Here is a 21513-nt window from a genome sequence, read left to right as displayed (position 1 = left end):
CTTCCATTTTAGATTCAGGAGATACACATCATGCCACTAATCAGAAGGTCGGTGGTTCGATCCCAGGCTGCCTGGGTGCATGCCAAATATCCTTGGGCAAGATACTAACCCCATGTTTGCCTACTGGTGGTGGTCAGAGGGCCCGGTGGCACCAGTGTCCGGCAGCCTCGCCTCTGTCAGTGCGCCCCAGGGCAGCTGTGGCTACAATGTAGCTTGCCATTGCCAGTGTGTGAATGTGTGTGTGAATGGGTGAATGACTGAATGTAGTGTAAAGCGCTTTGGGGTCCTTAAGGACTAGAAAAGCGCTATACAAATGCAGGCCATTTACCATTTACCATCATCTCCAGATTCTTTCCTTTTTCATTAAGTTTTTTACTAGGATTGGATCAGGTGACCCTAACCAATTTCTTAGTTGTGTTGGTATTGGCTCAGACTGCTGTGGACTTGTTCATTGAGCACTTTTTCTCCATGTGTGTCTTTTCACTCTCCACATGTTTATATACTACTCCAGCATGTTATTTACTTTTTGGACCATAAGGTGCACTGGATTATAAGGCGCATTAAGCGAAACAAAACAGTCAGATAAGTCAAACTTTACTCAACTCATTCTTTGTACCATTGATTCATTAATGTTGAATTCTCTCAAAGCTGCTTTATTCCCAGTATAGTAGTATATAGTTGCAGTATATTAATGACAAGCTTCGTATTGTGGATGGATGGACTTTCCCACCACTGCAAACCGCTTGCTCTTAGGATGTTGTCTGATTGTTGGAGTTTTCCCTTGAATACAGTAATTTGGTATAGACTAGAACAATGACTGTCCTAATCTACACCATTACCCAACTCGCCAGATGTGGCTCTCTAAGACGTCTCTAAGAACTCCTCTGCATAACAAAGTATTCTAGAGTCACCTATGTCATCGGAATCTAGGTGTTGCAATGGATCAGTCAAAGTCCAGACCTCAACCTGATTGAAATACTGCAGCAGGACCTTAAGAGAACTGTGCATAAATGAACCCCTGCAAACTTCAGCGAACTGAAACATCATAAAGAAGAGGAGGCCAAAATTTCTCCACAACAAAATCAGAGAAAGATAAATGTAAACAGAAAACGTCAAGCTACTATTGCTAAAACTAGTACAATCTACTGAATCGTGGAGTGTACTTAGTTTTTCAAAGGACTGCTAAGAGTCCTTTTAAAGTGAATATGCAAGCCTGATTTAGATACCAAACAGTAAACACCACACTGTATTGATAGTAATACAATACCACTTGTGCCGCAGGTGCGCCATGTGCCTCTGGGTACACAAATACCTAACATAGTCACCACACCCTGTGCGCCTTATGCCTTATCTGGTTGATTGCCCTTTTGCCCATGGACCACTAATTATCCTATAATGCAAACAGTAGAGATGCTCTGAGTGCCAGGTGCTGTTAAACTATAATTGTATGTAGTGAGTGAATAAGAGGAATTTCTTCATCATGGAAACAAACAAAAAAAGAGTAGTCAAGCAAGTGCAAGGTCACTAAATTGGGTACACAAAAAAGAAGTAACTGCTGTGGTGTTTAAGAGAAGCTGTTAATGTAGAAGTCTGTGGGTTTACTCTGGTTGCATTGCAGCTTCTTGTGCCAGTTTATGTTTGCAGTCAGCACTTAATTGAATGATGGTATTGAATGTATGCATATTCCTGCATATAATGCAATGTGCTTGCCATTTAAAGTCACAGTGCACCAAATGGTGCTGGCTCAAAAAATAAGAAGAAAAAAGCTGTTGAATGCACTTTTACAAAAACACATAAAGTGCCTATATTACAAATGCAAGACCATGCCTTACCAGACTTAAGGGCAATTTAGAATATATTTACAACAGAAAAGTTCCCCCTGATAAGTTGAATTTCATCTGGATAACCTGTGTAACTTTACAGTTACTGTCCCAGTCTATACCATTACTTAACTCACCAGATGGCATTCTCTGAGACTTAGTCCTCTTCCCCAAATTGAAATTCATGCAGAATTCAGTGTTGAGGTGCAAATGGTCAGTGCGATAGTGATGGGATTTCCGGCTCTTTTTAGAGAACAGCCGGTTCTCTAAAAAGAGCTCTTTCGACTCCGAACTGGCTCTTCAGGTTGTTGTGTCGCTTTAATTAATTTATTATTAACAATAATATAAAATTATGCTTAAAAGAAATTACTAATGTAAAAAAAAGTGGTTTTATTTATATATGTTTATATATAAATATATGCGGTGGCCCCTAGAGACAAAACATGTACAAACTCCAAAAAGCACGTACAAATTCCAAAACACATTTCTAGCATGAACTGAACTTCCAAAACAGAGCTACCTAGATCACTTAAATCACACAATTGAAAGCATATGTGTATTATTTGTGTATTTATACACAAGCACTCATATATATTCAAATAATTAAAAAAAAAAAGTTCATTTACCTGTTACTACCACATACCAAATGCGGTTGTTGGTACTTGCTGGCTTGTGTAACAAAAGCTCAACACTGCGCCTAGCATTCTGAAGCACTTCTGTTGTCTTTTGTACGTGTTTCAGAGTTCGTACGTGTTTTGAAGTTTGTATGTGCTTTGTCTGTAAGGGCCACCGTAAATATACTTTTATTTATTCACTTCACATAAAATGTAATAAATAAAATCATATTATACAAAAACCAACTATTCACATTTCAACTTTTAGCTATTTAAATTTTCAGTTTTTTTCTTTTAAACAAATTTAAAGTGAAACAACACAAAACACTGCAAGCCACAACACAATTAAATATAAATTAAAATATGAAAACAAAAAGTAGATGCATATTCTCTGTCATATGGGCCTGCATGAATAAACTTTCTGAATCCTTTATCATCTGCAACTGAAAATAGTTGTGGATGATTACTATACCTTTCTAATGTCGTTGTTGTCCCTGGCTCTCTTTCTCTCTCTCTCCCTCTGGCTCTGTTCCTGTGCTACTGAGTGTAACTACCGCCCCTCCCCCCTCTTCCCAGCGCAAAGCACAAGGCTCACATGCGGAGTGAAGCGGGAAAAAAGTGCCAGAGAGAGGGTGAGAGAAAGAAAAAAAAAAAACCCACGGATTTTGTCGGTCACTTCAAAGATCCTGCTCTGTTTCGTTCGTGACCAACACATCACTACAGTGTGATCCAGGGTGCGATTCAAAACATAACAAGGGTGCTGGAGACGCCACACTTCATAAGAATATCCTTTAAGAGGGATAATGGACTCATGAAATGTACCTATAGTTTCTGCTTTTTATTTTTCACAGTTGTGAAACTTTTTGATCGCACTTTGTGTAAGCATTAAAACCTAACACAGGCAGTAAATCATTTGAAACTCACTTGGTCATTAAAATGTTAAATTTCACTATTAGCCTTATTCTTTAGAATTGTAGTTTTTCCCAAATTCAGCAGGCCAAGTCTAGCTGATTAGTTATTTACAACATGCCCACATTTTAATGACACACAGACACACAAAGCACTTCAGGGAAAAGCTGTGGTCTGCAAAACAGTTTGGCAGGAGCTGTTGGCGGTTTACTGTTTTCTTGCTCAAAGCTCTTTGATGGGAGTTGTTGATTTATGCTTCGTTAGAGTGCTTTCCTGTCTCTTGCACATTTAACAGACAAGATGATAAAAAAATAACCCTAAAAACAACAATATGTAATCCCTTTAAAACAAGGAGTCTTTGACCCTGCCTTCACAGTATTAGTTTTCCCTTAATCGTCATATTTCTGAGGTTTGAAAGAAAAAACATGCACACTTTAAAAAAATACATTTATGTGTGATTGTTGTCATATGATTTGAAACTAATTCTCGCTATATGTTTACAATGATATCTACATTTATTGACATCCTCCACTGCATGCACAGTTACCTGGCTCATCCATGCATGTATAATGCAATCTCAACTGAACTCTGTACGTAGTAAATCTACTTTGACAAGTACACACCTAGTCAATTATCTGTCAGGGCAGATTAGTGAGCAAAACTACTGGTGCCCAGTCACTACATTTAAAGTGTAAAGTAGTTGAAGCAGAATGACATGTGCTTATTCCCATTTTGGTAAATCACATACTTTCACTACATTACCTGTTACATCCAAGATAAAAATCTTACATAATAAATATATTATATAAAAGACTGCACCTGGATGTGTTACTGTGCTATAAACACAATATTTTGCAAATATTGTGGACTTTACTCTTGAGAAGTTTTCATGCTTATATGCAATTGAAAGGCTGAAGAAGCAGCTGGCTATGCACAGCAGCACAATCATGCAAGAAAATTTGCAGCCGTGCTGGTCCTCCATGCATATGTGAGCACTTTTACCTGACCTTTGTGTGTGTGTGTGTGTGTAGTGGGGGAGTGTGCAGTGGTTGGCTGCCTGATGCGGTGGTGCAGGTTTCAGTGTTACACAGGCCGGGCCCAGTGCTGCAGGTTGTCCGGTAGGGTGCCTGCCGAGCTACAAGCATGCTGTTGATGTCAGGAGCAGAGGAGAGGAACGTGAGGAATGGCTGAAAACTGACGGTGATCTCCCGCAAGGAAACAAACCGGGACGCAAACGTCCGCTATGTTTAGCTGAAGACCTGACTGCCCCCCGGACCAGCCTTTCAGCGACGCACTAACAAGCACTGCTAGTGTTTTTCTTCTTCTTTTCTTTTACAGAGGGGGGTTATTTAATGGGACAGCGAAAACGCAAAAAAAACGCAAGGTACGCTACCGCTCCTGTCGCCAGCAGAGCTACTTTTATTTTCACGGACTAATACGACACACGGGTTGAGAAATGTTTCCCACCAAGGTAAACTGGCCGTCTTCGAAGGCAGTGTTTGTGTTTTGAGCTAGCTAAACGCTTTTGTGGGTACATTTTTTTGCTTTTTGTTTTGTGTGGTCGGGGTTGTGAATGTATGAAGTGTTTGAACCGCTGGGGTTTTGTTTTGAAAAGCGTCGGTTAGGCTTCACCTCTTCATGGTTCACAACCTACCAAACCACATGAGAAGAAGACGACGTCCGGAGTAGATTAAACCGCAAACAAAGGCCCCACTTCTCCCCCCCGTCTCCCGTCGCTGCCACCTGAACCGAAGAGGAGAAAATGCGTGTGGATCTGTTTTGGGTCTGTTTGTGGTGTTTGCTTCGCCCCGGTGCCACCGGTCAAGGGCAGTCGACGGCCGTTTGTTCGCTCTCATGCAGCTGCGATGAAGATGGGGGTGCAGACTGCTCCGGGAGAGGGCTGACCGCCGTCCCAACCGGGCTCAGTACTTTCACCTACTACCTGTAAGTGACAACCAAGCATCTATGATGAAACACAAGCTATTTGCACACTTAAAAACTGCCTCATCGTTTACTGAACTGTGTTTACGACGTAAGTGAGTGATGGCCATTGAACATCACAGGGTAAACTTAGTGCAGATGGAGGGAATGTCCTGCCGTGGATGTTAGGATTTCAGACTTACAAAGGCTGACCTGTTATCTAATGCATCACAACACTCAAAAGCTTGGCGTAGTTCAGAAACAAACTATACACAGCTAAATCTTCAGGGTTTATCACTATTATAGCATCAGTTTAGCAGCACAGCCTCCATTAATGTTGTAATGACATGTGTAATGATTGCAGCTAATAACTAACTAGATTATCAGTTATTATTTAAAACAGGGAATCAGCTGATAGATGGATCTGCATAAGCTGTTTTCAGAAAAGGTGAATAAAGTCATTTTTAAGCACAGGTTGAAACTTTTTGCTTGGTTTGCCACTAAAAGTGGTTCCTTATGAGAAAATATCTGCTATTAATCATAGAGTGAAAGCAGTAGACACTGAGAAGTGAAAGATGTATGATGCTACTATGAAGCTTCTCACGATACATTGATTCTGCAATACTTGATCTAATGCAAAACTGTCATCTATGGTGCATGACAACATAAAGGAAAAAGGAAAACACACTGCAAAGAAATGAAATACACATATTTACCTATTTGCGATTGTTATGGTTAAATACTGCCCAGCTTTAGGAAGTCTTTTTAAAGTGCATTTGAACTCGGTGATGTCTGACTTTTGCCATGATCAATGAAATGTTCTCCAGGGGGGTGGCTGTGGCTCAGGAGGTAAATTGGAAGGTTTTGTGGTTCGATCCCTGGATCCCACAAAATACTGAATCCAGAGTTACCCCGATGCATCAGTCAGGGGTGAATGTTGGGTTAAAAGTGTTTGTATGAATGGGTGAATGAGGCTTGTTGTAAGAAAGCACTTAGAGTGTTCAAATTGAGTAGAAAAGCGCTACAAAACCACTGTCCTTTTAGGGGCCAAATACAGTTAGTTTCTCTTGATTTATGCTTTACCTGAACCATGGGTAACCTCCGTCTTACTCTCTGTCTTTTGTAATCTGTGCAGACTGCATGGACAGTCTATGTGGAAATATTATATTTAAACAATTGGTTTAGCTCCTGACGTGTACACACAAGTATGACAAATATATTTAAAATAAATCCTCCAGGTAAAGCCACAACTTATCCAACTGTTTCTCTAAAGGTTTTTGTGGGTAAAATGACTGAATCACCGAGTAATGCACCAAAGTGCTGTGATCACAAATAGGGCTAGATTTGGGTGAGTAATGCATGGATGGTAGCCAGCAGTGTCTTGTTCCCTCTACTGTAAGATTGAAACAATAAAATAAGGAGTCAAGCCTGTTCCTTTATCACATTCTCACAGCAAGTCTGGCTATGTTTAACTGCTGCACTCATTTTTACAACAGTTGAGCAAATAGAGACCAGGTAGGTTTGGTCTTTTATGGAGCAGTGCAGATACAGTTGATGACTGGCCCACTAAGAAAGAGTTTGTGTCACAACTTCTGGGTAATCACAAACTAAAGTAACTCTTTAGTCACTGACTCTGCCAGTTCCCGCGTGAAAAACACACTCGAGCTTCACACATGCGAACAGCCATTTTGAGTTTGGGCTTGTTAAATGTGCAAAAGTGCATGCGATTTTCAGAAAAGTGTAGAGGCTTGTTTGTTGAAACCTTTGTGCTGCTTTGCTGCCTTCTAAGAATGGCGGCCAAAGCCCTGCTGCACCAGGACAGTGTACCACTTGAAATTTCCATTGTTGAAGGTGTGAGGTGAACTAAACAGAGGGGAAATGGTTGCATGGCGCATGAGGCTTACAGCTGAACCTCTCGGCATACTTGCTCCTCTGGGTAAAAACAAAATAAAAGGTTCACCACTATATTATGACATCTGAATTACAATATGGTGCAGTGTTTTCACAGAAAAACACTGCTGCTCTCCATGCTACTCTGTTGGCTAGTTTTATGCCAAAAAGGAAAACACTGTGTTGTTTGCGAGCTTGTGGTGTCTTTGGTTCTCATAGTTTGTCCTACTCATAGCAATCTAAATGCTCTGTGACACATTTTAAACCGCTTAATGTATTCATTTGAGACTTAAAGTATGTGAAAGGTTGCTTGTCCCCCTCTCTTTTTTTCCCTTCCTGGTGTCTTGAACTTTAGTTGTCCTCTCTTACTCCCTCCGTCTTTTGTATGTGGAGCAAGGGGGGGTTAGGGATCATGATGGATTAGTGAGACATATTGCAGCTGCAAGGCCTCCTTTTCTCGGGGCTAATGCACCCACAATGGCCCGCTGAAGTGTAAAGGAAATGTCTCATATGAGCGTTTTGTCACTACAGTAAGGGCCATTTGTTTATCATGTGTTTAGAATCAGAAACACTCCAAAAGTAGAACCTTTTATATCCAGGCTGGTGGGTTCCAGCATCAGGAAAGAAGGTGTGTGAAGAAACAAACACAAGTGTGCTCGCTCACAGCAGCAGATTCAGCGCCCAAAGGTAAGGAAATGATCTCAATGTTGTGGAATAGTGTATCGTTGTCATGAAGGAAAAAATAAACGTAGTAATGGGAGACAACGCATTTTTACAATAAATCATATGACATTGTTGGCGTGGACTCTTACCTTCAGCCCACAGGGGCTTGAGTTTTGGCTTCTATAATGGAACCAGGCCTGTCACAGAAAAACAGATGGAAGAAGAGGCCCCTCAGCCAGTGACAAGGCAAACACTCTTGTAGTGTACCTGTCACAGAGTGTCCACATAAGTTTCTCTTTTGCTACAGTGTCTGCACAAACGTGTGTATTTTAAGCAAGCATAGAGGCATTGTTAGAGCTGATATCTCAGTAATGTTAGGTCCTTTCATAGCGTGAGGGTGCCTGAGACTTGGGAGGGGAATGGAGGGGTGGCGTCATGGGTCTTGTACTCTGCTGGTAGAGCTTGCCGACTTCACCACTGGTGCCCTCAATCCATTTTTAACTGAATGATACTTTTGTTCTTGGTCAGCAGAGGTGAAAGGAGCCAGTAAGTAGTTCCTGCTTCCAAACAGGATGAGCTGTGGAGGGAAGAATATCAACATCTTCTCTGAGTTCTTTACACTGAGCTTTATTGGTATACCTATTTCCGTCCTCCACCTGCAAAGCTTCAAACGTTCAGAGATTTTTCAGAAATTCTCTTCAAAACTCTACAAGAAACTCAGGGTTTCAGATTTTTTACTTAAGTGTCTGGTCTTCTAGAATGTCAAAGAGAGATAACTGGAAGAGGTTTTAGGGTAACTCAAAAGGATGTGAGACCACATCCTTGAAAATTAATCTAATCTGTGGCAGGTGATATGCAAATGACAGTCTGGGAAATCAGTTTAGGGGTGGCACTTAGGTAATATGGTGGATGTTAAATGATTGGATTCAGCTGCCTCTCCAGTAGATCTCTTGTCCTGTGGATGGACTTGAACTACAGCTGTTAGCCTGGTAGCTTACCCACCAACTAGTTGGTGGATTAAGTACTTCAATACTAAAACGAGTCATCCACCATGCTTTGTTGGCCATTAATATACCAGAGCCACTAGTTTGTCTCACACATACACATGAAATGCTTATCATCAGGTTGTCTATTTGCTGTCGTGCTAAATTATTGTGAAGTGTTCTCTAGAATTAATCTAATTGTATGTTTTGTGTTCAGTATCTTGAACTGTTTAACAACCTTAATTATATGTTATGAGTGAATTACGAGGCTCCACATCACTGATGTAATGGAGTCATTTGTGAAGGGTGATACTTAGTTTTCTTGTAAAATAATTCAACCAGTGAAGTAGAGACCAGTCATTTAAAATTCTCAAAAAGTAATTAATTTACCAGATTAAAGTAAAAAACAAAACAAAAAACCAAACGTTCAGTGGAGCTGTTTTGACTCTCTATTTGTTTTTCCCCATAATAGTTGCAGTTGCCTTTAATTGGGCTCATTTATTTTAATATTTTTAACATTAAATGACCAAATGTTTAAGAAAACATGAATGATTCATGGCCACATTTAACTGTTAATCTGAGATTCTAACTACAATTAAAAATTTTTTACCTGAAATTGTGGTTCGTTGTTTTTTTTTTTTTTATCACTCCAACAGCATTTGCAAAACTTGACAATCAGTTACTGCCCTGTGCAATAGTTTACAATATAACAGTTTAACTGCAGTGTTGCTGTGCAACCTGCGCCATAGCTCAGAGTAATACCCTCATAAATGCCATCGCATATCTTTATAACAGGATGGGCTTTTGTGCACATTTTCAGTTCTTCTTCCAGAAATTGGTAGGTCAGTAGTACATTAGTTACATTTAATTTATTGTTCTAAAAGCTGTATTTTATTTTTTCTGTAGCCCATTAAGGACTGTCTGACACTTTATTCGTTCTAACTTTGCTAGGATAGAGCACGACTCTCCCTTTACCTTTTAATTTCTGTAATTTTACACATTTACTTCTTACAGCCAAAACTCATTGCACACTTTAGGTTGCGGGCCAAACAAGATAAACATTTATTGAACACACTAAAACAATGTTTTTTAAACATAAATATGAATAAAAACAGACAGGAATATTATTCCAGAATAAATAAACTTAAAAAAATAAACTTTAACTTTAAATATTTTGCTCTTCATAAAAATATATCCTGTCAAAATTATGCAAGTTAGAAATATGAACATGCTGCCAAAACCCCCCGAAAAAAAATAAATGAAAGCATACACAAGGTTCGAGCCGCATGTAGACGGAGCTGGGGCATTGCTTCAGGAATGGAACTAATAAACTGGGCGGGCCATTCAGTGTTGTACTTTGCCTTGAGTGTACCATTACACTGCAGCTCCATCTGAATCTGCACAGGTGCAGTTTCCACATAAATGGGTTGCGAAGCAGCTCGAAATTCTCTTTTTGTGCTTCAAAGTCACCAAAGCACCGTGCGAACTCAGTGCACTCAGTTTATCAGCAAAGTGCGCATTTGGGAACACTGTTGCGCTGACTTGGTTCAACATTACTTGGCAATAGGGAAAGTGAGGCAAGTTGTACTGGTGCATTTGTGATAGCTTCACTTGAAATGCCTTCACCGCATCATACATGCCATGTCCATGAACTGACAGATTTCCTTGCTGAACTCAAAAACTTGATTGAGAACTTTTCCCCAACTCAGCCAGCGGACCTCTGTATGATGAGGAAAGTCGGCAAACTCTGAATCTATTTCCCACATAAAAGACTGAAATTGACAGTGATTTAAACCTTTAGCTCAGATAAAATGAACGGTCTGCGTTACAGTGATCATTACATGCTCCATTTTTAGGACTTTACCACACAATGTTTCCTGGTGTGTGATGCAGTGATATGCTGTTAACTTACCGGTACAGTTCTCCTCCTGCATATTTACTCACATCCCGCCGACTAGTCCACTTTTTAAGTCCAACAAGTTTGTCCCAGGGTAGTTTCATGTCGGTTACACTTTGACATACTTTAAAAAAAAATGTCTTTTCCTGTCATTGTCCCGTGAATCAATTTAATGTCCAATATTTCCACTTCACGGATAAAGATGGCCAGCTGTGCAATGCCCATCATGTCTGTACTTTCATCCACAGCAAGAGAGTATGCAAGAAAGTTTTTGCTTTTTTCACACAACTGTGTTCTTAAATCAGTGGCCATCTCACAAACCCGATCAGCAATCGTATTTCTCCTCAGGCTGACATTTGCCAAAATCTGCGTTTTGACTGGACACAAGACGTCGCACATCTTCATCATGCAGCACTTCAGAGTGGTACCGGGCTGATTTGGCTTTCTCCTCTGCTACAATAAAACTTGCTTTCACAACAGCTTCACTTTGTGATTTTGCTCTGGTGAAAAACGTCTGCTGAAATGTTAGATTCTTCTTTAGCTCTTCTACTTTCTGTAGTTTCTGCTCTGCATTTAGGTTTTTCAGCTTATCTTGGTGTTTTGTCTCGTAGTGCCGTCTTAAATTAAATTCCTTAATTACAGCCACATTAGCTCCACTAATAAGACACACGGGTTTACCAGCAATGTCTGTAAACATATATTCAACCTCCCACCGGTGCTGAAAGGCTCTGCTTTCAGAATCAACTTTTCTCTTCGCCGTTGTGAGGGGCTAGCTTCGCAATAACAGAAGTTTGACTTGATTGACGCGGGAATGTTCCTGGGTAGCCTAGCGTTCGAAAAGGAGGCTGCAGCGCTGCATTATGGGATCTGTTGTTTGTGTGTTATTAGCACCTCATATCGCCGGGCCATGCATAACAGTAATAATAAATCTATATAAAATGATCTGGCCTGCGGGCCTTGAGTTTGACACATATGGCTTAGGTCATAGGTGTCAAACTCTGGCCCGCGGGCCAAATTTGGCCTGCAGCCTAATTACATTTGGCCCGCGAAGCCATACCAAATTATTATTATTAGAGCTGGCCTACTGGTATTATACAGCTAATATATATATTGTTTAGTATTAAGCTTTGCTTGTTCCATATTCAGTTTTTCAGCAAAACTTGTTTGAGTCCATAAGAAGAGATTCATTCTTAAATCTGGAGGAAGATTTTTTTCCAATAAATATTAATGTTAGCCTGCGACCTTGTTCCAGTTTTGAATTTTGGCCCACTGTGTATTTGAGTTTGACACCCCTGGCTTAGGTAATGCTGACAGATTTCTTTTTACCACAGCAGCATTTCTTTACCACATATATATTCTGTGAAATAATGTTGAAAATGTTCTTCTCTTCTTACATTAAGATTGAGTGTATAGTTCATTGATTAAATGTATAGTAAAACTTATTCAAAGTGAGAGAAACTGTAGTTTTACTTCTGCAGCCCACATAAGATCAAAGTGTATAGATTGTGGCCCAGAATTTAATCTGAGTTTGACATCCCTACGGGAGTGGGTTGAGATCTGGTGACCGTGGAGGGTGTTTGAGTTCTCATTGCCATGTTCAACAAACCAGTTTGAGATGATCTGAGCTTTGTGACACGGCACATTATCCTTCTGGAAGCAGCCACCAGAATATAGTCGGGGCCTTGACCACATCTGCATGCGTAATTGCATTGAGTTGCTGCCATGTGATTGGTTGATTAGATATTTGTGTCAAAGAGCTAGTTGAACATGTGTGTTTAATGAAGTGGCTGGTGGGTGTATATTCACCTAAAAACCAGAGCAAATAAAATGTTGTTCAGGTCAACAGTTGAACCACTATTGGTGTGCAAGGATTTTGAACTGTAGCTATAGCAACAGGTCTTCTGATTATGCTTTGTCACAATTTAGCTTAAATGAAGCCGACATAACCACCTGCTTAACTTAATAATAGTGTATTAATATTATTAATAAGTGTATTATTAATAAGTGCTATTATGTGTTTTTCAGTGTATGTTATATAGCAAGCATTTTCCATGAATTAAGGTTTGTCCTAATAATTTTCTTATAAATGGCAGTTGACAGCATTCTTAAGATAGTTGTAATTAGGGCTGGGCCATAACATACCGTTCACGGTAATACCGGTATAATGTTGGGCAATGATAAGAAAATGAAATATCGCGATAGAATATGGGTAAAACGCGCATCCGCAGTGCCTTTGTTTTCAGATGCACATGGCGGAAAAAGCATGGCAGCGACGGAGAATAAAAAGGGCGAAAGCGGATCGCTGAATGAAACGGATGAACCAGAATTGGTTTGTAAAAATGCTGCAACTTCAGTGGTGTGGAACTGGTTTAGCTTTCGTCCGTCAGATACACAACAAAGCACTATTTTTGGTAGAGCATGCTAGCGTGCCGTCGTTATTATCGTGTTTTTTGGAAAATACGGCTCACTTAAAATCAATCCCTTGATTTTTCTGAAAATCGACAGTGCCCCTTATAATCCCGTGTGCCTTATGTATGAATTCAGGTTGTGTTTACTGACTTCGAAACGATTTTATGTACACGGCGCTCAAAAACCTGTCAAATGTTTTAGTACGACTTTGCCAAGCTACAAAGTCGCACCACTTGATGGATTGTCGGAGCATTATGGCTATCGTAGGCAGGAGCCTCGCGGAGTGATATGTATTGTGCTTCAACATAATATTACCATGTGTATATTGTGTGTGTATAACCTCTTTTTAAGTTTTGTGGATATTAAACATGGTTATGCTGAGGATATGTCGGCCAATTTCCACTGGAAATGCCTTTTGGTTAAACTGTCAGTGAGGAATTTGCATTTGCACTGTTAAATTTTTATATCACTTTAATGCAGATAAAAACAGCTGCTTGTTTAAGTGTAAATACATTGATGTTTTTTTTTGCAATAATAAAGTTGTGGAGTTGTAAAGTATTTTGTCTAGTGTCAATTATATCGTCACTTATATCGTTATCGCTAATTTTCAAATGTATATCGTGATAAATATTTTTGGTTATATCGCCCTGCTCTAGTTGTAATTATCAGTTAATTCTTAGTCCAGCTCAGTGGAGTGGAGGGTTTCAGAGGCCTTTAGCCAGACAACTGCTCACATGCAAGCTGCTCTCTTCTTTCAGCCCCTCACTGAACAAAGTAGACTCAGAGTAAGGTGTGCTTGTGGTTGGAGGGCTGCTGGCTGTTGCTATATTTCTGCTTCTTTATTGGATAGTTTTGTGTTTTTTGAGGCCCACAAATAGTCGCTCATGAAAGCCAGTGGCTGTTGGGTGACTTTAAGAACTTACCAAGAAGTCCTGCAATTTGTTTGTCACACAAACAAAAACAATAACTCAAATTTGTGATTGTTAGAGGCATCACGAGAATGCCGAGTCTATGGGGATCAATCCCAGCTGACAAGCCTTTAGCAGCACAGTTGAAATTTTTCCATACTCATGTGTATTTGAATCAGTTTTTGGGGCAGTTAATGTCTTCTTTATGTAATTGTGTGGCATGAAAGCATTGCTTAGCTTTTGCTGTGAGTATGTCATGAGGGTATCAGGCACTGAAGCAGAGTATATTTCCATTTTGAAAAAACAAAGATCTGAATTTAATATTTACCCAGTGAATGACTATTTTAAAAAAATCAAATATTTCTATTAAGGTTTCTACCATTTTCTGCTTATTGTACATTTCTTTATCTAACTGGTGGAAAGTGTCACACACGGAGAATGCAATAGATCAGCCATCAATCTACAGATTGAGGAAAAAGGTGGCACAGTGTGCTCCAGTAGTCTGTATGTTTTACTTTTTTGCTCTTACAACACAAGATCTGGAAAAATCCAAGACCTGGGAGCATATAAAAAGTGCCTCACACAACCCCTTTTTTGTGTTTTGGCCCTGTCATGCAAGCTTGATTTGTGAAGCGCTGCAGCGATTGTTTTCTCTTCCGGTGAAGTGTCCCTCAGGAACCGATGACCTCTCGAGTTATTTTACAGTAGTTCTTGGCATCTTGGCCTCAGACCCTAATTAAAGCCCTTTCCCGGTTCCTGTTTAGGTTTGGTCAGACAGCTAGCTCTCTGGAGAATCAGCGCAAGTGCTTTTTTATTTCCTTCTTCTTATAAGTCCTCTTGTTCTCTCTGAAATTTTGTCACACTGTTTCCCAAGAGAGATGAATCATGTGGTTAAAGGGGCTGAGCAACAGTTACACCCAGTAGTTATCAGGTGTAAGTACTGACATGTAAGCTTGCTGTTAAGACTTTGTTTGTGGTAATTTAGCAATTTTTATACCTGTACTCAGTTTGAACCCACAGGCTGCAGGTTGCAGACCTGTGCTTTGTTTAATTTCTTAATCTGATGATTTTAAAAAGATGCCAAAAATTGCCTGAAATTGGTTCTAGGTCACAAATAGCTATGTTGTTGTAGTTTTTTTTTTTATAATTACTTGAGAATGTAAGAAGTTTCAGAGATGTTTTAAATATTTTAAACAATGTCTGTGTGGGTGCCAACCCTTTCAGCACAGTTTTATATGTAGTATTTTTGTGTCATGGCAAGTGCTTGCTTGCCTTGACCCAACCTATCTGACAGATTTAGATTGCATTTTTTTAAGATCCTATGTTTTGACTTTAAGAATATATATCCCTGCTTCACCTTAGCTCTCCATATTTTCCTCTTCTCTTAGCACATCTCATACCTTTCTCAGATTATCTCTTTCCTTGCTGCTAAAATGAAGCCAAACGGCACACGGGATAGAAATTTGCAGATACCTGTTTGTAGAAGCGTTTAGGCTTGTCACCATTTATCACAGCTGCAGTTTTAGTATCCTCTTCAATCTATCTTAGCAGGGACAGGCCAGGACCTTGATGAGTAAAGCAGCCAGACACAGTGGGAGGGGAGGAAGTGTGATAGAGTCATTCAAGCCTCCTGTACTCCCCAGAACGGCATGTGGTTTAGGCCACTCAACAGTCTGCGTGGATGATTTAGTCAAAAGGTTAAAAAATGTGGTTAAGGATGTATCCATCTGACCACTGCAGCCGTGGTTGGGGAACACCACTTGAGATGTTGTCAGTGTAGGAACAAAACCATAAGGACTGTTGATACAAGTGTGTTTGTGTCTATATAGTCTATATGGTAACTGGATAACCAGGTAAATGGAGATGGGACATGCTGTAGGTTGCAGGGATGATGAGGGTTCTGTCAGGGCCTGCCTTTTAAGGCTTTTGTGTGTGTTTGTGTGTCTGCCTGGCTATGTATCGGTGTCTGTGTGTGTGTGTTTGTGTATCTGGGTCTGCAGAGGAAGAGCAATATGATCCTTGTAAGATTCAGGGGCCCACACACAAGGTCCAAGAGAGATCTGGCAGTGAAATTCAAGATGGCCACTCAGGGAGTGAGAGGGGAGAGAGAGCGGGGTGCAGGGGGTTGCTTCATTTGCAAATACCGGATGTTTTATCCGTCTCTGTTGTGGATTGATGTCTCTTTACATATTAGGAGTAGGCATCCAGACGTGATATCCGCAGTAAACCCCAAGACGTCTTTTTCCGCTCTTTTTTTCTTGGAGACGCTTACTTTTCATCACCAGCTGAAAACATTGTACCGCCAGTTCTAAACACAATAGAGTCTTACTTTTAAAGTTATTATTATTATTATTATTATTATTAATATGTAAACACAGGCTTGCACACACACACACACACACACGCACACACACACACACACACTCACTTTAGGTTTGGTGGGGAAGCAAATCAAGTCCTCTGTGCATATTTTTCATGCTGCTACATGCCTATCTTTACTTGTTGATTTGAAAAATGAAGATCCCTGGGGCTAAAGAGAAGGGCTTTTTCAAGGGTTTTTTTTGGTTGACGTTGAAGAGTCATGCAGGCACAGTCAAAGATAGAAAGCTGCCGTTGGGGACGAATGATCTAACGACCATATTGTTTGTGTAAATAGGCTGCAATGGCAATCAAAATCTTCCATCACGGTAATATCTCTTGTCTGCATGTTTAGTTTATGTGATAAAATCAGGCTTCATAGACAGATGATTTCACGTGGAGGTTATTTTGCAACTAAGCAAAAGTTTATTTTGAGTATTTTACTATTTAAATCTAGGGTTAAATGAATACTTGACAGCTGTTGAAAATGATGGGATAACTATTATAATCAACATAAAAGTGAACACTTGGAAAATGAGTGCAAAATCAAGCCAAGAAAGCAACTTAAAAAAAAAACAAGAGTCTCGAGTGAATGAAAAGTGATCTTTGCAAGTGTATCGGTGAACTCAAACAAATTTTTTTCCTGTTTCCACAGTGACCTGAGCATGAACAACATCACTGAGCTTCCAGCATACGTATTCAAAAACTTCCCCTATCTTGAAGAACTGTGAGTACATGCCCCCCCTCACCCCCTGTAAATGATGTATTTATTCTGTACAGTGTTGACATGAGGGCTGGTCTTTATGATACGCACCTGGGTATTTTAGCTTGCACTGTAAAGTGCACAGAGCGTGCCCTTCCTCTTAGCTGAGGGAGATAAACGTAGCATTAACTGAGGTTACGAATCACTCACCATTCACGAATTGAGCAAGGGCAATAATAAAAGGTGCAGTAATGCTCAATTAAAAAGGTGAGGTAAGACAACATGCATTGAGGCAACGATCATGTGACATCCTGTGTGGATTTTTGCTTTTAAGGGATTATCAGGGTGGCAACAGCACATCTGTGCTCTGGGGCTTTGTTGGAGTGGAGTTCCAGCTAATCTTCGTGGGTGTTATTTCTTTGCTCTTTAAATACTTTGCTGTCTGGCTCAGCACTGCTGAGTGCCAGAGATAAAAATCTGTCTACCTGGTATCAGGTAACACGCAGCCCCGAGAAAAATGACCAGCGAGTGAACGTACTCGGGCAGTTCCAGCTCCACTTGACTCGATGCGGTTGTGTATTTTTTTTGTTGTGTTTTTTTTTTCAAGCCCCTTGTGCATCTTTCAGCTGGCAGAATCTTCATCGAGTGTACCACTCAAACCTGCTTTGTGGAAGGGGCAATTTACTTTTCATCGCATTGTGTGTAGGAATGCAAGGCAGGAAGGAAGAGGGCAAAACAATGGTTTCTATGGAAACAAGGCCAAAAAAACCCACCCAGTCTCACTGCCACTTCTGTCTCGTCTTAGATCATCAAAACTGTCTGACCGCCGTTGAGCTGTCTGTTTCCGGAGAAGGCATTTCCAGGGGTTTATTGATAAAAACCCTTAGCTCATTTTTTGTGTTTGTTTAAACCCCCCCCCCCCCCCCCCCCCCCCCCTTGGTTTTGTTTTGTTTTGTTTTTTGTTTTTTTTACATTTCTTTCTCAGAGCAAATCAGCAGTATCAGTTTTCAGTATTCAGTGAATTCTGGTGGACAACTGTTTCGCTTTAGGGCTTCAGCAGTGTCAGTGAACCAACACATGGGCCCTGAGGGTAAAAAAACAGGGGGAGAAAGAGATCAGGAGGAGAAGGGGAAAAAAAAGAAAAAAGTGCAGGCCATCCCTTTACAGAACAGGAGCACAGAAAAGGGAGGAATATTCCCTCCTTCTTAGTCACGCAATCTCCTTCACTCCTTTTCTTTCTTGCCAAAGGCACAACAAAGCTCAACAGACGTGATGACAGAGGTATTTTCTGTCTCCCTCACCGTTTGTTTATATTCTTTAAAGTAACCTGTGACTGATTGGCTCTCTGTGTATCAAGAGGGAATTGCAGTCAACTGAGTCAGTCAGCATTGATATGTTTAGTTTCGTGACACAAAGATTTAAAACATTAATGTGTTTATTATTTTTAGTCATCCTTGTTAAATATTTTTGGTTGCAGCCGCATGGTCCACACCTTTTTTCTCTTTTGTGCATTGAAATGGTTACATAAAAGTTTCTTTATTTCTGATAATTATAAGTTGCAGAAACTGGCATATTATTTTAGTAAATGTAAGCTTATGTATTTGGTTTTTTTTTTTAGTTTCTTTTTAAGTAAAGTTAATATATTACAGTGTAATGAAAATTGTTATAAAGTATATAAAGAAGAAATGGTGGTTCTGTGATGGGATTTACTCCGTATTCCTGCTTTTATAACATGGTTTCATTTCTGAGAAGTTGGAGTTCCAGCCACTATTGCTGGGCAGAAGACGATACGGCTCAGATCACGTTCAAATTGTTATTGTTCACTATCAGATGATAAACCAGAGGAGTTCAAATTCAAACCATAGGACTGCGTCTGCTGTGTGTAGATAGGAAATGGCATCAAGCCTGTATAATCACAGGTAACTGTACTAATAGTTGTACAAACAGGTGTGCATTACCCACAGTGGTTTACCAGATAGAAAGTAATCGTGTTATTTTTATTTACTGCTACAAAACTGTGCATTTTCTAGTGAATTTGCTGTTGACAGAGGCAGACCTGTGGGAGTGGTATTGCACAAGGAAAGGATTTAGCCTTTCTTCAGTGAAATCCATCAAAGCCCTGAGGGGACATGTGCTGAATTTGCTGAAAGATGCAAGAGGCGGGGAACCTTTTTAATGTTGAGAAACCTGAACGATTTGTCAAACTGTGTTTGCGCGTCGTAATTAGCGGCTTGTGACAGTCACCACAAGCTCTGGGTTGTGTGAGTTCCCATGGAGTTAGTCACATCGAATTAGCCACATTGGTCACTATCTGTTGGAAATGAACAAGAGTGACTCAACAGTTACTGACAAGATTAATGTCATGTTTGATTTATAGGCGTCTTTATGCGTGTGCCAACTTGTGCTGCAGTCACGATTATACCTGCAGACTGGTCTTTAATAATTAGAAGTCCAAATTCTGTTGCAAGACATCATTGTGACAAACTTTAAGTCGGAAGTGAAACAAATGTTTATATTTATTGGTTGATTTGTTGGTGTTGTGAATTACAGGCTTCTGCTTTGGAGGTTATAATTGGGTTTGTCTCAAAGTGCGATGTAGCAGCCTCTAATAGCTGGCAAACATTCACAGTTAATACTAAATGTTAAGGTCTTGTTAACATGCGTATCATGCAAGTCCAAAATCAGAATTTATCAAGTTATTTAGATGACTCTAACAGAAAAAAAGAAACAAATATTGCCATGTTTTTCATGCTTTTTGATTTTGTGATAAAGTCAACAGTGGACCCAATTTGACTATTGAAGCAGGAATATTTAATCTGTCTGATTTGTCTGACCAGGAACTTCACTGCTTCATGTATTGCACTCGATAAGCTTGCAGCAAAGTGGCTGTGCCTGATTTACTGTGATGGATAAAATGGCTTGATGGTATTCTGCAATTATATTGTAATATTTTTAAGACTTTTTCATGTGAACAGATATAAACTATAACAGAAAGCAGATTTAATAAGTTTAATATTGTAGATATAGTTTGCTAATCTACAGCACAAGGCCCATTATGTGCAAATCTTGCAAGGTTACCTGGTGTTTCTTTGTCCGTTGCATCCAGTTTGTACCACTAGAAATCACCACTAAATTACTTAGATAATGACAAAATATCTTTTTCTCAGGAAGGTTCTGTATTAATCATCTGCGGTACAATATGCGTACTTGTAACTATAAGAAAACTGCTTAGTGTTTAAAGAACATGTATAACAAAAAAGTATAACACCACAGTAAATGTATGACAGGTTTGTTACTCAGCTCAAACTTCACCATGAGCTCGGCTCATGTGAAGCGCTTCTTAGAAATCCTGTTCTGACCACTTGCAGGCGCACATTTGCAATGCATCGTTGATTTCCCCCAGTAACAAAATGTAAACCCTTGAACTTGAATTTCATTTTGGAAAGTGTGCGATGACGTTATGGCACGCGCCATGGTTTAGAAAGTTTCCGCCAAACGTTTTCCCTCAGATGCCTCAGGGCTTTACAAGCCTGGGGGTAGTGCACAATCCCTGTCAATGATCAAATGAGAAGCACCCAGTCTGATGTTTGCTCTCTGGATCCCAGATGCCCTGCTTGTATCACAACTGATGATCTTCTGCATGAAGGTCGGGTCAGTTTGACACAGAAGTTAATGTTTTCTCTCTGCATGAGTTTAAGGGCCATGCTAAAGCTGTGACAAATGAGGATGTGCAGGTGGTCAGCACGAGACTCCTGCAGACTGTTCCAACATCTGCAGCAGTGCCGGCAGAGACGCAAGACTTCACAAGGAAACGATCTTGAAGGGGGAGAGTGGACACATTTGAATCTATTGTGTTTTTTGCTTCTTATGTGTAGAGTTTACTAACTTTCTGACCTGACCTCTTCCTTAATCCAACCAATTAAATTTGTGCACTAAAGTGCACTAACTCTCAAATAAATTTGAACACGTGACATGCAAAGAAAGACAAATTTTAAGTTGGATAAACTGTCTTCTAATACACTCAGCCTTGATTCTCAGGCTCACACCCAGCAGCTCTTGTTGCAGGGAATTTAGCCTGGCCTGACTCGCATTGCAGAGTGATAAATCTGTTGCTAATCTCTCAGGCTAGATAGGATACTTGGTCTCTGTATCCCAGTCAGTCTGTCCCATGCTTATTTACACCCATATTTCCTATATATTTCCTGTTTCCAACAGGAAAGGGAGTTGTCCCCTCAGCCTCAAATTATTCATAAATGCTCTGAAGGAGCTGTGTGATGATAAATGTGGCAGCACTGTTCAAAGGGAATAACTCTGCTTGTGTCAGCCTCAGAGAGGTGAATTATTTTTCACTCTCTCTAAAAAGAGCACTTCATAGTGATGCTTTGGAGGCTCAGAAAGGGATTTAAGCAGGGGATATCCAGGAACAGCTCTAATCTCTC

The 21513-nt window shown here is 40.1% G+C and overlaps 1 protein-coding gene across 1 annotated transcript in view; it reads left to right on the top strand.

Annotated features, from left to right (window-relative positions):
• Nucleotides 1-4445: 4445 nt before the first annotated feature.
• The window catches only part of lgr4 (leucine-rich repeat containing G protein-coupled receptor 4), a 36446-nt gene continuing 19378 nt past the window's right edge, over nucleotides 4446-21513 (top strand). The window contains exons 1-2 of the mRNA XM_006780256.2: nucleotides 4446-5287; nucleotides 17027-17098. Of these exons, the coding sequence (XP_006780319.1) occupies nucleotides 5106-5287; nucleotides 17027-17098 (254 nt within the window). The 5' untranslated portion in view covers nucleotides 4446-5105. The remainder of the gene's footprint in view (nucleotides 5288-17026; nucleotides 17099-21513) is intronic.

The sequence above is a fragment of the Neolamprologus brichardi genome, chromosome 1, assembly GCF_056152115.1.
Source record: "Neolamprologus brichardi isolate AB-2024 chromosome 1, ASM5615211v1, whole genome shotgun sequence".
NCBI lineage: Eukaryota > Metazoa > Chordata > Actinopteri > Cichliformes > Cichlidae > Neolamprologus > Neolamprologus brichardi.
Note: the sequence above shows the minus strand (reverse complement) of the source record. Positions and strands in the feature narration are given on the sequence as shown.